Source organism: Gavia stellata, chromosome 20 (genome assembly GCF_030936135.1).
Source record: "Gavia stellata isolate bGavSte3 chromosome 20, bGavSte3.hap2, whole genome shotgun sequence".
In the NCBI taxonomy this organism is placed as follows: Eukaryota; Metazoa; Chordata; class Aves; order Gaviiformes; family Gaviidae; genus Gavia; species Gavia stellata.
In genome coordinates, this window is record NC_082613.1 from 16,993,086 (window position 1) to 17,010,933 (window position 17,848).

Sequence of the window (17,848 nt, forward strand, 5' to 3'; positions counted from 1 at the left end):
TTTTTTTAACTGATAGGGATAATAGCCCCAACAAGTGGATTATACATACAAACTGGAGGACAAGAGGCTGCAGAGCAGCCCCTCGGAAAGAGATCTGGGGGTTGGGGTGATGGCAAGTGGAATGTGAGTCAACAGTGAGCCCTGGCAGCCAAAAGGGCCAGCCGTGACCTCGGGTGCGTCAAGCACAGCATCGCTAGCCGGTCGAGGGAGGTGATTGTCCCACCCTACACTGCACTGGTGCGGCCCCACCTCGAGTACTGGGTGCAGTTTTGGGCGCCTCGATATACGAAGGACATCAGACTATGAGAGTGTGTCCAGAGGAGGGTGACCAAGATGGTGAAGGGTCTCGAGGGCAAGACTTACGAGGAGCGGCTGAGGTCACTTGGCTTGTTGAGCTTGGAGAAGAGAAGGCTGAGGGGTGACCTCGTCGCAGTCTACACCTTCCTCAAGGGGGGCCGCGGAGGGGGAGGTGCTGATCTCCTCTCTCTGGTGACCAGCGATAGGACACGAGGAAATGGAATGAAGCTGCGTCAGGGGAAGTTCAGATTGGACATTAGGAAAAGGTTCTTCACTGAGAGGGTGGTCGGTCCCTGGAACAGGCTCCCCAGGGAGGTGGTCACAGCACCAAGCCTGTCTGTCCAACGCTCTTAGTCATATGGTTTAATTTTAGGCAGTCCTGTGAAGAGCAGGGAGTTGGACTCAAGGATCCTTATGGGTTCTTCCAACTTGAGATATTCTGTGATTCTATGATTCTAAGTGTGTAGAAGGCGTAGATTAGCCTGTAGCAACAAGTGCTGTGGAGCTATCGTGCTTTATTGTAGAGGTTATAAATTGAAGTTATAAACCTGGCTTCTCAGGATTCGCAAACATTTTGAAAACTTTTAGAGCATTGCCTGTTCTGTCTGTTGGAGAAATTGGATCTTCACTGGAGCGTGAATTTTTATGCAGAGTAAGCAAATGCAAGCAAGCAATTTACCCTTTCTTGTTTTGGGGTGGGTTTTGTCTACAGTAGGTTATTTTTTTTACTTTTCTTTGCTGTTTTAATAGATGCAATGGACCCACTTTTATCTGGGCTAAATATCCAGCAGCAAAATCATCCATCTGGATCTTTAGCTCCCCAGCTCCATTCAATGCAGTCAGTTCCTGTAAACAGGCAGATGAACTCAGCCAACTTTCAGCAGCTACAGCAGCAGACGCAGTTGCAGACACGTCCTCCCCAGCCACATCAGCAGCCACAGCAGGGTATTCGACCTTCATTTACTTCACCAGCACAGGTTCCAGTTCCCCCTGGCTGGAACCAGCTTCCTTCTGGAGCACTTCAGCCTCCTCCAACCCAGGGAGCACTGGGTACATTGACAGTAAACCAGGGTTGGAAAAAGGCCCCGTTGCCTGGACAAATGCAGCAGCAACTTCAAGCAAGACCATCTCTAGCAACAGTACAAACTCCTACTCATCCTCCACCTCCATATCCTTTTGGAAGCCAGCAAGCTTCCCAGGCTCACTCAAACTTTCCCCAAATGAGCAATCCTGGCCAGTTTACTGCTCCTCAAATGAAAAGCCTTCAGGGAGGGCCCTCACGGGTTCCTACGCCACTACAGCAACCCCACCTGACCAACAAGTCTCCTGCTTCCTCTCCCTCCTCCTTCCAGCAGGGATCTCCTGCATCATCTCCAACAGTTAACCAGACGCAGCAGCAGATGGGACCAAGGCCTCCCCAGAGTAGCACGCTTCCCCAGGGATTTCAGCAGCCTGTCAGTTCTCCTAGTCGTAATCCTATGGTGCAACAGGGGAACGTACCCCCCAACTTCATGGTGATGCAGCAGCAAAACCAAGGTCCACAAGGTTTACACCCTGGTTTAGGAGGTAAGAAGTACTGAGACCTTCTTTTATTTTAAAAAGAAAAGAAACATAAAATGGCTAGAACTAATGTTGCTGTTAGTTTTGAAAAGACAGAATAAAGGCATAGATTGAGTATAAAGTGGGTATGGGTGAATTAGCGTCAGCATCACTTCATTTCTGCTACCTCTCTCTGTCCTGCAGTGTCACAGTGATAACCGAAGGGTAGACTCTGGGCCACTGCAGAAAGAAATTGCTGTATGCAGTCGCTGGTTATGACTGCCAGTCATCCTCTTGACAATTATTCTGTTGCCTTTAAGCAAGTTCAGGATATTCAGAGATTCTGTGAGGTTTTTGGTTTGGTTTGGGGTGGTTCTTTTGGTGGGGGGGCAGGGAATTTTTTTTTTTTGAGAGAGAGTGTAATAAGAACAAACAAACATTTTCTTTCTCTCTTCAGCTTCCTCTGTCACCATTTACATTTTCTACTACAGAAGTGAGGCATTACTTTGCATCTTCCTTTCTAAGTTGTGGATGTCTCTTCTTGACCCTGTCTTTATTTGTCATCAGTTTCTTTCCATATAAAAGAAGAAAGAGCTATTATTGCCATGCTGTTGTACTCCCTGTTCTAGAATTAAGAGGTCAAGGGATGTATTAACTTCTACTCTGGCTGTGTTCGTCTTTAGTTTTCTCCTCGGACCTCTGCACTCACATCTTTGACTTGCTACTCCTAAAATTCTTCTCTAACAGTGAAGGAATTTCATTTGTCAGTCCCAAGATCTCTTTTGTGTCCTTGGTGTTTCTTTCCCCTTGAGCCTTTTGTAGTTCTGTGCCAGACTTGAAGCACTTCTCTCTGCTCACTCATTTGTTCATCTTTTCTCTTGAATGGCTGCTCTCAGATACCCGTACACAAGCCCTTGCTTAAGCCTTTGAAATATTTTCTTTCTGTACTTATAAAATATGAGCTGTATTCTTTGTCCACCTACACACACATATATATATTCTAGTTTCTTGCATTCTCACATTGTATGTCTGAAATCTGTCCAAAAAGCTGTAAGGAATACCTGTTTCTCGGTCTGCTGATCTGGACAAGCTTCTTGTTTTCACTCTTTGTACTGTGGGTCTCATTTGAATTCAGATGAATTGTCTCAGTTTCAAGGTTGTCCTCTTCCAGACTGTTCTTAGGATCTGCCAGTGCCCTATACTTGGTATAGCTTATCTTGTCTCCATCTGGAAGCGGTTATTTATTATTTATTATAGTCTCATTTCCCTACCCTTTTGCCTCACCAGCCATATGTCCCCATCAGGAATAATTTCCTCTAGGTAGCATAGCCATGACCTCTGGATAGTATAACCTCTGTTTTCTCCTTTCTTTCTAAGTAAACCTACTACAAACAAAACCCTACTTCTTTTGAGTTAAAAATGACACCCAGAATAAACTATCAAAATACGTTATTTGGACTCACTGTAGACCTTCTTGCTAAAATCAGTAATCCTGCTGTGAGCTATATCCTCAGTTGATTTAAAAAGACAGGATTCTGCTGGTTTCAGCAAAGCTGTGTTGCTTCCACTTGCTGAGATTTTTGCCTGGCTTCTGTGCATGCTCATTCCTTGCTGCAGTTTATATGTTAAATAAGTTGCAATTATGGATCTTTCAATTTTTAAGCCAGCTTGCATTATGTTAACTAAGTTGTAATTACAGATTTTTCCATTTTTAAGCCATCTTGCTTTTAAAGGTTCCGTGTAAATGAATACATTCAAACGCTTTCCATTTCACCGAGTTAATTTAGCAGATCAGAATTTATGTTAGATTTGGAATAGGCCAAGTTAACACTACTTTTTTCTCAGATCAAGCATTCCTACATACAAAACTTTCCTAAAAGTTTAGCAGAACTAAAACTAGAGTCCGGTGATGTGATGTTTCAAGAAGTATACGTTCCATATTTGTAGACGTGTCTTATTGTTTGACCTGGAAACTTGATTATCTTAAAATACTAATTACAAACCTAAGACCGGGTTAATTAACACAAGCAATGCAATTAAGTATGCAAGAAAGCTGTAAGTGTAGAAGGAGCCAAAGTCAAATTCTGGCTGTGTATTGTGGGTCAGAAAAATGAGAGAGGACAAGGTTGCTTTTAGGCGTGTGGCATCGTCTATTTGACAGTAAATTAGAAAGAAGTAGGTTCTGTTAAATCCATTTAAGCTGCTGCTCACGTTGGTAGGTAGAGGGAAGGTTTTGCTCTCTGTCCCAGGGCAGCGGTGATGTTTTGCCATGTCAAAGCATGGGCATTGTGCCAGCTAGCGGCCCTATAGAATCACTTGCTCTTGCAGTAGGAATAGCAGGGGTACTTGAATGAGCAGCCGTTCTGGACTCTGGACGTGCTGTCCCGTGAGGTTACTCAGCCCACTCTGGGTTAAGAAGTTATTTTGAGCATGCGTACACACCACAGCAGCGCAGAGTGCTAAGGAGTGTGTACCTGGTGTGTTACGGTGAGAGTTGCTGTTGAGAGGAGCACATCACTCTAACAAAAATGCAAGTTATTTGTGTTTGCATACGTGGAGTAAATTAAGGGCCTGATTAGAGTTGAGATGCCATAGAGAAGAAAACAACAAACTATGTTACTTTAATTTCTAGTTTCTAAAAAATCAAACATGGACTTTTTGCCTTCTCTGTGGGATACGTTTTGTACTTAAATTACAGTTTGAACTGAGTTGTAGTAGCTCGTTAGGCAGAATTATTGCACAGATAAGAACTATGAATGTCTTCAGTGGGTTTCGTATATTGGCAAAAACCACTTTCTGCCTAAACCTGACAGTACAGACTCAAAGGTATTCTTCCTCTCTTTTCTCTTTTTTTCCTTCCTGTTTTCCAAACTTACTAACAAGAAAATTCTCGTGTTCAGGAATGCCCAAGCGCCTCCCGCCGGGGTTCCCTGCAGGCCAGGCTAACCAGAACTTCATGCAAGGTCAGGTGCCTTCCACAGCTCCAGGAACACCAGTGAACAGCGGAGCGCCGCAGCTGCAAACTAGCCAAAACGTGCAGCACGCAGGTCTGTTTGGAATGTGGTGTTCCTTGGTTTTTTATTTTTTGTAGAAAATGATGCTTTTACTTGTGTAACACAGGTACCAAAACATGAAACACTTGTCATTAATAGGCAGTTAGCTAGCTGGGGCTGCAGGAGCGTTCTGTGTGTATTGCTAAATGAGGAAAAGAAAAGCAGGAGGCTGCTCGTGTTTTCCAAACAACCCAACTATTATTGATTAGGACTGTGGTACTAGGATCCAGAAGAATCTGTTAAGAAATTGAGTGGAAGTAGCACTGAAATTTGGAGGCTAGGGGTAATAAAGATACAACACAAAAGGAACTTCTTGTCCAGGGAAAAAAAAAAAGTGTGTTACTATCTTAGAAGCAGAACAACAAAGTAAGCTTGTTCTGCTTTGAAAAGATTATTTATTAGTTCCCTTGAAAGCTTTGGAAGTCTACTTACAATCAGTCCTGTAAAAATTAAATCTTTAGCTCACAAATGTCTCCCTTTAACAATTCAGTTATTAGTCTTTTGTCTGGATTATAGATACCCTGATAATGTCATTGCATCGGTACTCCATGTGTATTTATTTTTTAACCCGTTATTTTATAACCTCAGGGTTTGAAACTTATTTTGGTGAGGACTTATTCTGTTGAGTTAGGGGTATTATGGAAGATTTTCAAACTTTATGTACAGATAAGAACTGAAATTAAATTTCTGTTATGTCTTCTGCAGTGGGGTGCACGGGAAGTACCGGTCTAAGTGTTTATTTTCAGAAGTATGATGTTCTGTTTTGACAACTAGCATGTATCTGTAGCATCAAACATTGCAGGACTGCAAATATGTCAGATATTCCAGTTCATTGGAAAAGGGAGAAAACCAATTTTGGAGTACTTACTCAACATGAAAGGTTGTGAATACTCTTATACAACTCCAATCAGTTTCTTACTGGCAATTTTTTTTTTTTTTAAGGTGGCCAAGGATCTGGACCTCCTCAAAATCAGATGCAAGCACCACATGGTCCACCGAATATGATGCAGACCAATCTAATGGGACTTCATGCAAATATGAACAACCAGCAGGCAGGTGCTAGTGGGGTGCCACAAGTTAACATGGGCAGCATACAGGGACAGACTCAGCAAGGACCACAGTCTCAGCTTATGGGAATGCATCAGCAAATTGTATCCTCTCAAGGACAGATGGTAAACATTCAGGCTCAGGGATCGCTGAACCCTCAAAACCAGATGATACTTTCTCGAACTCAGCTCATGCCACAAGGCCAAATGATGGTGACACCACAAAACCAAAATCTTGGTCCTTCTCCCCAAAGGATGACCCCACCCAAACAGATGATTCCCCAGCAGGGACAACAGATGATGTCTACACACAATCAGATGATGGGGCCTCAGGGCCAGGTCTTGTTACAGCAAAACTCCATGATGGAACAGATGATGACCACTCAGATGCAAGGAAATAAACAACCTTTTAGTACTCAAAACCAGTCCAATGTTATGACGGGGCCAGCTCAGTTGATGAGAGGACCAACCCCAAACATGCAAGGAAACATGGTGCAGTTCACTGGGCAGATGATGGCACAGCAAGGCCCTGTGAATGGTAATCCTTCTCAGGTTATGGGAATTCAAGGGCAAGTTTTAAGACCCACTGGACCTGGTCCTCACATATCTCAGCAACTTGGGGATACTAATACTACAACAAATAATGATGTGAACTTGACACAGATGTTACCTGATGTTCCTGTGCAGCAGCCAAACATGGTGCCTTCTCATATGCAAGCAATGCAAGGAAACAACAGCGCTTCAGGGAGTCATTTCTCTGGCCATGGGCTGCCTTTCAATACGGGGTTTAGTGGAACGCCAAATGGGAATCAGATTTCCTGTGGGCAGAATCCTGTTTTTCCTGTCAATAAAGACGTTACGCTCACAAGTCCGCTCTTGGTTAACCTTCTACAAAGTGATATATCAGCAGGACACTTTGGTGTGAACAACAAACAAAATAATCAGAATGCCAACAAGCCGAAGAAGAAGAAGCCTCCAAGGAAGAAGAAAAATAATCAACAACTAGAACAAACAACGTAGGTTTAATATTACATTGTTTTTATAAGGGGCATGGGGAAGCTCCACAGGCAACTTGTCAATATTTTTTCAGCAAGTATGGGGTGAGAAAGGACCTTTATTAGCAATTTCTCTCAAGAGTTAAATGATAACCCACTGGCAAGTCTGCCACTGGAAAGTTCGTTCAAGATTAAAAAAAACAAACATGCAAACATCCCAGCTCAGTTATAAACCCAGTTGTAACAGCACTGTTTGTTACATTTACTGGCTAAAGTGTAGAATGTGGCACATGGTGCCACAGCCCTTGGAAGAGGAGGCTGCCTTTTTTAAGCAGTCTGACAGCCACTATCAAAGGTTGGGAATTTCTTTCAGAAGAATTAGAAGCCTCCATATAACATGTGCAGTAGAGTTTTTTGGGGGGTTGTTTCTGGAATTTTATGTATATCCTGATGTGTTTCTGCCTGGAATTGAGCTGGACTTCTCTCTTAGTTGAAGCTGCAGCTAGAATTTAGAGGGAAGAATCTGGTACGTTCTGGGTATGAGGATAACAAGCCCAAGCAGTGCTGGTCTTCCTGGCCTAGGAGAGATTAGGAAGGAAAAAACCCCCACAGCTCTTAAGAGGGAAGAGGCAAATGGATAATATCGAGAGATAATGAATGAATGTACCTGTTTAGTGGAAGTACGAGATTGCTGAATCTCTTCATTCCTCTTTGGCCAGCATATTCTTCATTGGCCAGCTGTCCTGTAACCTTTTGCTGTTGACAGTCTGCTAACACCAGCACAGGGTTGTAGACTACTGCTGCTGTGCCATTATTCAGCTAAAATGGTAAAGGCAGATATGCTATATCTAATTGTTGCAGTGCTGCAGATGAGCCCCAGGGGCATTGGCAGGAATCCACCTAATGGAACTTCTGGGGATTGTTTCCAGTTTGCTTTAGAAAAAAATGGAAAAAATTTGCACAGAAAATTGTAACACAGGAATATCCAAATTTCAAAGTTAAATTCTTAAAACCAAACAAACAAAAAGGTAGCAATGGCACATAAAGCTACTGGTGTGGCACTGGTTCCACCAGTTCCATTCCTTTGAATAATCATTATAAGTCTTTAACCTGAAGTTTATGCTGCCTTTTCCAGAGACAGGTGTCCAGTTCAGTGCAAAGAGTGGATGGCATTCGAGTACTAAGTGGCTGTTCAATATTTTATTTTTTCCCTGGGTTATTCAGCGCGTAGCCCCAGCCTGCATTTTCTGCACAATGTCAAGATTCCTTCATGAAGATGGAGCTAATTTTCTCATGGACATTTTAGTTCTGGACTGAAACAACTCTTCATCTATAGCAAGTGATCTTTTGTGACAATCATTAATTGGCTTAACTAATACTAAAATAAAATGCAGGAGCTGTTACGTGCATTTTACAGATGCAGAAATGCTGCATAGCAAAGGTAAAGCAAAGCGTGCTCATTCAATAGGCCTTGAAAAGAGTCTTTCAAATACCTGCTATATAATGATATGTGGTCATGGTATGGCCTGTCAGCTCAACACTGCTGCAAAACAGGCCATGTGAGTTCAGATTAAATCTGAAGGAGTACACGGTCCATGGCCATCTGTGAAAAACCTGGTTAAAGTAACTCAGCTAGAACCAGGTGGCCAACCTGTGGGTAGGCTGCAACTTCAGGGTGACTTGGAAACCGTAACTGAGATACCAGCTCATCTCTTGCCATGCCTAGCTCATTATGCCTCGTCAGCTTCTGAAATGCCTAGAACAGGGTTCCTTGGTGCCCAGGTGGGCGGTTGCGGACAGCCACGATCCATCCTGCTGCAGTGCTGCTGCAAGGAGCAGGGCAGTAGGCAAGGCTGTAAGTGACAGTGTGCCGAGCTTTCTAGCTTTGATAGTCTTCGGCTACATGGACGGGAGCTATGTGAGGGCATGCAGGTGTCTTCATTTTGCCGTTCCAGAAATGTTAAGTGCAAGTAATTTGGCAAGAGTGGGTTGTAACAGTGTATTGCACAAGGTAGTGTCGTGTGGTCCAGTTGTAAAGAATAGTAGTAGCGTAACGGTAGAACATGCATCTTCCTGCTTTGGATACATTAGATCCTGCAGAGAGTCTCAACTAAATAGCAAGCAGACATTTTCCTCTTTGTTGTTCACCTGGCATTCAAAGCTATCCAGATGTCTTTCAAATAAAAACTGTGTCTTATTTTCCCTTGTATCAAAAACGTTCATGTTGCAGAGCCGCTACCCAACAGCGATTTGTATAGTACCGGTAGGCACTGCTGATAATTTGCAGCAAAGTAAAATTTGCAAACCTTGTGTCACTCTTAGTCATCTGCATCTTTCATGGAAGGTTTGGGGTTTTTTTCCCTCCCCCCAAATCAAAGACAAAAATGGCCTTGTATTTCTGGGTAGGAAAGATCTGGTGCTATGTGTGTAAAAAAAAAAAAAAAAAAAAAAAAAAAAAAAAAAAATTAAAAAAAAGCTTCAATTCTAAATAGATTCCAATAAAATAATAGTAACCACTACTGTAGTGAGCTGTCTTACCATGGAAATGACAGAAGATTCAGAGGGAGCAGATGAGCTGGCACTCTCTTCTGAAAAGAAAATCCATTAATCATTAAAGAAAAGCCTTGTTAGGATTTTGTTTTCATTGGTCTTACTGATGATCACCCAGCTTTGGTGTGGCCTGGGAGTATCAATAAACAGATATATAAAGCTCTCCTCTGAGCTTACAAAGCCCCACAAAACTATTTGCTTGTTAAAATGTTTTCACAATAAAAGAAGCCTAAATTACAGCTTTTCTGTTGAGCTATGACAACTCAAAAGAATTCCTAGCTCTTAAATAAGGCTTTTAATCAGATTTCGGTGTACTTAACAAAGGAAATACCACTTTGTACTTATTCTATCACTTACATTTTCAGTGAACGTTCTCTTGCCATTGCTACCTGCAGAATGCTGTTCTGGCATCGGATATGTATTAGAGTTTTGTTTCTTAATGGGCTATATATTGATCATTTTATCCTTGCAGGAGTATTAAGAAGGGAGCTATCCTTATAAATGTTTTTGAGATTATTCTCCAGCAGAAGGAGGGCGACTGCAATGAAAGCTGGCTGTAATACCTTCCTGCCTCATTTGCTCTCAGCTTCCCTAGTATCGTTAGGCAAGCTCAGCATTTTCCTGTCTTGGTCTTGGAATTGCTGATTCTTTTAAATCTGATTTGGATCACTTTCTTTTGCATCAGAAGCAAAGAGGATGCTTTTCAGTGCGGCTTCTTCTCTGTCATTCTTCCTCAGAAATTTTAGAATTCAGAGCAGCAAACCTTGTGTGGAAATGCAGCTAATTTGATAAACACGCTAAAAATTATTCTGGGTTTTTTTTCTTAGACAGAATTTCTGAGATGTAATAATACAGTAACAAAAGTACCATTAGTAATACGGTTTGTAGACTGAAACATATTGGAATGTAAATAGGATAAGTGAGCTATTGAAAGAGTTTATTCAGCTGAGTCTGAAATAGTTTTAAGGGTTTGCTTAATTGAGCAACTCAGCATTGGAATAAAAACCAAGACGTTTCGCAAAAGTAGGTTGTTTAGGAGTGATTGCGTCTGGTTTCTGAACCTGAAGACTGTAAGTAATGGGATGTAAACTGAAGAAAAAGATGCTAAATGAAATGTGATTGTAGATAAAACATGTTTGTTAATTCTATTAAATACGTGCACAAACAAACAGTTGTTTAATGTTCCCCTGTGCACAGACCATAAACATCATGTGTACTGGTAGGACAGAAATAACACACTCGGTAAAATCACTGCTGGCGTTCAGATTTGCAGTATCCAGTGTGAAGTGTGATGTGCAGATGGTGAACAGCACTGCAGGACAAAGAAGTTTTTCTCAACCAGATTCAGAGAGCTTTTAACCGTAGGTCTGGAGGTGACAGTCCCCCCGTACACATGGGAAATGAAACTCATTTAGCATCAGAGGACGAGTGCCTTTCTATAAAAGCAAAAGTTGTTGTTGAGCATTGTACCATGTCGGCAGGGCTGGTTCTGCTTGCATCTGTACTGTAATTTTATTTTTTCACACCTTATTTCAGCATCTGGAGCCCTTTTTTGGTTTTTTGTTTGTTTGGGGTTCTTTTGTCTTCTGGAGTTCTCTCTCCACTCCGAATTTTTGTACCTGAAGGTTGTGCTTGAGAATGCAGCTGGTGGAGCAAAGGGTTCACTTAGGACTATCCATGCTGTACCCAATGTGCAGTTGGTTTTTTTACATCCAGAGCAATAGGAAAGAACAACAAATGTGGAATATTTGTCCCTCTCATACAAACTTCTCATCTTGCTTCTTATTCATATTCAGAATTCGGGGGTTTATGATGAGTGGTGATTGCTAAATATGCCCAGTGAATTTCAGCTACGTTAAAGATTCAAGTTATGTTTAAATTTTCCAGCAATTACAGTAGCAGTCTTTCCTACAATAAAATAACTGCTGTTCTTTGCTAGCAAACAAAACTCAGGTCTTTTTGCAAGGTTTGTTCAGCTTGCCTGATTAGACCCATCTGGCAGGAGATGTTTTCGAAGAATCGCTTTTGCACCACGATTGTTTTCTAGGTTAAACCTGTTTGTGCAGTGATGCTCTGCATCAGCTTTTTATCTAATCTTTAGCATTTTTAATGTCCCACCATTATAAAGAAATCATAAATGGCAAAATTACAAATTTAAGGTTGTATTCACAATTTTAGGCAGTTACTCCAGTTCATGTTGCTAGCACCTACATCAAAGGCTGCAGCTCCTCCGGGTGATTTTGCTGCCAGAATTTTTGTTCATTTGTGGCTGCTGATACAATACCTCTGGGGCACGTGTATGCCTTTTGCCAATTTTCATCAAATTTATTGGTGGAGGCATGCAAACCTACAACAACTGCATCACAAAAATTGGTGGTGTGCTGGATTAGACAAAAGGTTTAACTGCAAATACTTTCCCTGGCAATACTTGCCCGCTCAGCAGCAGTGCTTAGAATGGTTCTGTGGTTGCCCCATTTCTTACCTTCTCTCTTGGTTTATGTTCTCCCCAGTTTTGACCCGTGAAAGTTCAGGGACTTTCAAGTCACGTACTGCTTTTTGAACATTGCTTAGGTGGTTAATAGGACATTAGGACAGGCCTGGGTCTCTCCATGTCAGCTGTGCAGATGCCAGAAACTGTTACTCTCAAGTAAAATTAAATCAAGATAGATCTCTCTGCCTTTATCTATTTCAAATTCTTATTTTACTGAAAATTTCTTTTGTCCTGGGCATTTCTGCATGATTCTGCCTCTCTTTGTTGGCAGTGGGCTTATTCTGATGTCTTTAATTTTAATTCAGAGCTTTTATTACATAGATCTCCCTACAGCCCTCATATATTTATGAAGCTGATAAGCAGTTAAGGTCTGTTACTCTTCATCCCTCTTTATCTTGCATCCTCTGACCGTATATATTGATAGCTATAGAAACTTGGTTTTTTCTAAGTCTGCAAAAGCTGTCTTGATTCAGTGGAAGTATTGGGCATTGCATCTGAACAATTTTAAATTGTCTTAAAGAGTCTCCCGGAGCATCAAGTACCCCTGGAGAAGGACTTGGGGGTACTGGTGGATGAAAAAACTGAGTATGAGCCGGCAGTGTGCGCTCACGGCCCGGAAAGCCAACTGTATCCTGGGCAGCAACACTGGCAGTGTGGGCCAGCAGGTCGAGGGAGGTGATTCTGTCCTTCTACTCCCCTTTGGTGAGACCCCACCTGGAGTCCTGCGTCCAGCTCTGGGGTCTTCAGCACAAAAAAGACGTGGACCTGTTAGAGCAGGTCTAGAGGAGGCCACGGAAATGGTCAGACAGCTGGAACACCTCTACTGTGAAGAGAGGTTGAGAGAGTTGGGGTTGTTCAGCCTGGAGAAGAGAAGGCTCCGGGGAGACCTTATAGCAGCTTTTCAGTACTTAAAGGGGGCCTACAGGAAAGGTGGGGATGGCCTCTTTATCAGGGAGTGTAGGGATAGGATGAGGGGTAACAGTTTTAAGCTGAAAGAGGGTAGATTTAGATTAGATATTAGGAAGAAACGCTTCACCATGAGGGTGGTGGGGCACTGGAACAGGTTGCCCAGAGAAGTTGTGGATGCCCCAACCCTGGAAGTGTTCAAGGTCAGGTTGGACGGGGCTTTGAGCAACCTGGTCTAGTGGAAGGTGTCCCTGGCCATGGCAGGGGGGTGGAAACTGGATGATCTTTAGGGTCCCTTCTAACCCAAACCATTCTACGATTCTATGATCGCTTACAGAGCCTCAGTATCCCACAACAGTCTGTGCTCTGGCAGGTGATTTACAGTGTCTGATAGGTCAGGGTATTTTTGCTGTGATGTTAACAGAGGTCTCTGATACCCTGAGCTGGTCGCTTCTGGGTACAATACTGGAAGAAATGGTGCTACCATTAAAATAAATTTCTATGCAGCTACCCATGATACTTACTCATCTATACAGATGTCACAGCAGTATTAGAGGGAAGCCTGTTTGGTTTAAATATACATATATCTTTTGGAATATCTATTGGCATTCTCTTAGTTATAAAACTCAGATTCAAGGTAGAAACAAAGGGAAGAAATGTTTAAGATCAATAGAACATAAGGCAACTTGTTTCCTTTTCGGCACAGGAGTGACTGCCAGCAGACCTGGGCTCTGTGTTGGAGTTTGTCATATTTTGTACCAGAGGTAGTGATGTGTTTTAGTGAGTTACTCGCAGGTCTGTGAAAAGTGCTAGGAATTAATTACTTGTGTACTTAGTTATGGAAGCAGAAACCAAACACTGATGTGAGAGCTGGATCTTAATTGCAATTATTTTTCTTTCAGTTCTTCAGAACCACGTCCAGCTGGCCTGGAGGAGAGTGATCAGTCGTCGATGTCTGGAGAACAAGGAATGAGTTTAGATAATTCAGGCCCTAAACTTTCAGATTTTGCAAGTAGGCCACCAGGTAGTAGGATTTTTCTATGGATTATCTGAATGTAATAACTATAGGAGAGCTTTTAACTGATCTTTGTGACAGTTCTATTTTATTTGTGTTATCACACATTCAAGTCCAAAGCTTTCTTCCCTCCTAGTAACTAATGGGTACCATTGTTTAAGTGTTTTCTTTGAATTAGCTCAAAATGAAGAGGTGGCCACATTCTCATGTATCATCCTGCAGGTATCATATTAAATACCGTAGACTTATTCAGTAATAACATAATTGATAAAAAAAATCCGTATTTCTAGCTGTAGCACAGATTCATGCCTTAAAAACTTAGCATTAACCAATGGCTGATTTTTCAGAATTGAGAAATAGAGGTTGCAGTTGGAATTATCCTTTGCACGTAGGGGGGATTAAATCCAAAGTCGGCGAAGGAATTTATATTCTAGGCCACACAGGTGGTTCTTAGCACCGTCTTTGGCCAAGTAATACATGGCAGATTCTACTTTGTACACTAGCAAATGTCAGCTCTGTAGCAGGTATGGTACTCCATGTCCCACAGGGCCTGTCAAACTCTTTAAGTTTGTTTTAAGGAGCGTTCATTCGTGAAAGTCCAACTCTGCATCTGTAAGTGAAAGCAAGCCCATGGACAGTTGCAGAGACTTTTCAGGTGGCATGAATCTGGAGTAATATGTAGTAGCTGATACCATACACTAAGAGATGTCCAATTAAATGTCATGCAAGTCATTCATGCATTAAGTAAGGATATTTTTAAGAATTGAGTAAAATCTTTGTCCCTATTTGTAAAGCCTGTTTCATTAACGTGGCTCTCGCATAAGATAAACAGGCTCCTGGCTATACTTTCAATCTGATCCTGTTCATTACAGAAATTCTGCTTTCTCTGATCTTTGTTTGGTTTTAATGAATGTATCATCTTGTTGTGTTAGGTTATCCATCTCAGCCAGTGGAACAAAGACCACTTCAGCAGATGCCACCTCAACTCATGTCACATACGCAGCAGCCACAGCCGCAGCAGCAGCAGCCACAGCCACCACCACAGCAAGCCCAGGCACCACCACAAACACCGCAGCAGCAGCAGCAGATGATGATGATGCTTATGATGCAGCAGGATCCCAAATCAGTCAGGCTTCCTGTACCACAAGGAGTTCACCCACCTAGAGGGCCTCTGAATCCAGACGCTCAACGAATGCCAGTGCAGCAGAGTGGTAACATGCCAGTAATGGTTAACCTCCAAGGTCCTGGGTCAGTGCCTCCATCTCCTGATAAACAAAGAATTTCCTTGCCAGGCAATCCTCCTTTGGGAAATAATGCAAGAAAAATGGTTTATCAAGATAATGTACAGAATCCTTCCAGTTCACCCCTCGGAGAGGTTTCATCAGTATCCTCCCATCCAGAAGGAGGTGGAGCTGAAGGGCCCCCAGCATCAGGAGCTCAGAATAATTTGACATCTCATTTAGTAGTTTCACAGAATCAATTAATGATGACGGGACCCAAACCTGGACCATCCCCACTTTCAGCTGCCCAAGGTGCAAGTCCCCAGCAGCAGTCTACTTCTCTGCCTAGCGCTCTTACACACCATTTTCCAAATGTTGCCACCCCATCACAAACTTCAAGGCCTAAAACCCCAAACAGAGCAAGCCCAAGGCCATACTACCCTCAGACTCCTAATAACCGTCCACCTAGTACGGAACCATCAGAAATCAGCTTGTCTCCAGAGAGACTCAATGCTTCTATAGCTGGTCTATTCCCTCCCCAGATTAATATTCCTTTGCCTCCCAGGCCTAATCTCAATAGAGGATTTGATCAGCAGGGTCTTAATCCCACTACTTTGAAGGCCATTGGACAAGCCCCATCAAATCTCACAATTAACAATCAGTCTAGTTTTGCTGCTCCACAGTCACACAAATTGGAAGGTGTCGTCATTAATTCAGGAAAACAAACCAACACTGGAGGAACAAAGAGAGCAAGTCCAAGCAATAGTCGAAGGTCCAGTCCTGGATCCAGTAGGAAAACTACACCAAGCCCTGGCAGACAGAACTCAAAAGCAGCTAAATTATCATTGACAACTCAGCAGAATCCATCTCTCTTGCAGAACATGGAATTACAAAGAAATATGATGGCTGGTCCCTCTTCTTTGCCAACACCTGTGACTACAAGTTTTCAAAATAATAACATGCTAAGTAATCAGAATCCTGCAATTTCTGTACCTGCTATGACTGGCGTTCCTGAAGACAATAAAGAGAGCCTTAGTGTGCCTCAAGATAATGAGTCTCAAAGTGCACAAGGTGTCCAAGGTAACAAAGACCAGCCCAGTATTGAACTAAAAGGTATCCCTACTCCAGAAATGAAAATGTTGGTTCCAGAAGAACAGTCAAAAAAAGATGGGCAAGCCTTAGACACCACTAAGCTTCCAGTCTTGGAGGAAAGTAAAACCATGGTATCTCCAGCTATGAGGGAGGCACCAACTTCTTTAAGTCAACTTCTTGATAATTCTGGAGCTCCTAACGTAACCATTAAGCCCCCTGGGCTGACTGGTCTTGAAATGGCACCGATTGTCACCACTGGTGAGGAGATAAAGAAGATAGCTGTCATTCCTCCACTGCAAGATTCATCCTTGAGCAAAGAGCCCTCTAATTCACTTAGCTTGCCTCAAAATAATGAGCCCTGCTCAAATCCAGGGCACCAGGAACTGGGAGAAATAAACTCAAATGTTGCACAGAGTGTTCCTCCAGTAATGCAAAGGCCTGTCAGCTCTTCTTCTATTTCAGGTTCTTTACCCCCCAACCAGATAACGGTTTTTGTAACTTCAAACCCTATTACATCTTCTGCTAATACATCAGCACCGTTGCCATCTCACTTGCAACCTGCATTAGTGTCGACTGTTGTCACAATGCCCAACGTAGGGAGCAAAGTTATGGTTTCTGAGGGACAGTCAGCAGTTCAGTCGAACGCTCGGCCACAGTTCATTACACCCGTTTTTATAAACTCCTCGTCAATAATTCAGGTTATGAAGGGCTCTCAATCAAGTACGATTCCAGCAGCCCCGATGACTTCTAACTCTAGTCTAATGCCTCAGTCGGTTGCGGTCGTTGGTCCTTTGCATATACCGCAGAATATAAAGTTCTCTTCCGGGCCCACTCCTCCCAGCACGTCATCCAGCAGTCCTGTTTCTAGTATTCCCACCAGCAGGCCGCTGGTTCTTAATCCCTTGGCGCCTCCTATTCAGCTGTCTTCTCCCGCTACAACTTCTTCCAATGTTCCTTCACATCTTCCTGCTCAGCAAGTCAAAGACTTCAGCCCAGAGGAGACTTCTTCTCAAAGCAGTGGGTCGAGTGACCAGTGCTCTGTTACAGCAACTCAGTCTGGACCTGTTGTTTCACCTCTTCTTACGAGTAGTCCAGGATCTGGGAACAGACGCAGTCCTGTTTCATCGAGTAAGGGAAAGGGAAAAGTAGACAAGATTGGCCAACTCTTGTTGACTAAAGCATGCAAGAAAGTCACTGGCTCCCTTGAGAAAGGGGAAGAGCAATATGCTTTGGATGGAGAAGCAGAAGGTCAGGGACTAGAAACGTCGGTCCCAAATAGTTTGGGAACAGAGCAATCACCAGCAGAACTAGATAATAAAACTGTGACGCCTCCAGCACCCGGTCTTATAAAACAGAGCACTTCTGGGCCTGGCAATTTGAGTGTCAGCACTGCGGCTGCTGCTCCTGCCTCCGTGTCTCCAAGCGTATCGACAAGCACTCCTCCTACGAGCGTACTGTCGGTTGTAACCACTCCCGCAGTCCCAGACCTCGCACCTGCAGCACCAAGCACTAATGGTGGTAACCACGGTGGTTTACCAGCTGAGCAGACTGGGGTTGGTGTGGCGGAGGAAAAAGCAGGAGCACATCAAGAGCTGCTACAAAGTGCAGGTAAGTCCAGTACTACCCTGCATAAGTGGAAGAAAT

At 43.0% G+C, this 17,848-nt stretch overlaps 1 protein-coding gene across 3 annotated transcripts in view; it reads left to right on the forward strand.

Moving 5' to 3' along the window:
• The window catches only part of NCOA6 (nuclear receptor coactivator 6), a 34,900-nt gene that overhangs the window by 6,690 nt on the left and 10,362 nt on the right, over nucleotides 1-17,848 (forward strand). For 2 of the 3 annotated variants that reach the window (XM_059827380.1, XM_059827381.1), the window contains exons 6-10: nucleotides 1,048-1,863; nucleotides 4,737-4,883; nucleotides 5,832-6,951; nucleotides 13,780-13,901; nucleotides 14,825-17,812. In XM_059827380.1, coding sequence (XP_059683363.1) covers nucleotides 1,048-1,863; nucleotides 4,737-4,883; nucleotides 5,832-6,951; nucleotides 13,780-13,901; nucleotides 14,825-17,812 — 5,193 coding nt within the window. The remainder of the gene's footprint in view (nucleotides 1-1,047; nucleotides 1,864-4,736; nucleotides 4,884-5,831; nucleotides 6,952-13,779; nucleotides 13,902-14,824; nucleotides 17,813-17,848) is intronic. The other variant, XM_059827382.1, reaches the window with a different exon arrangement.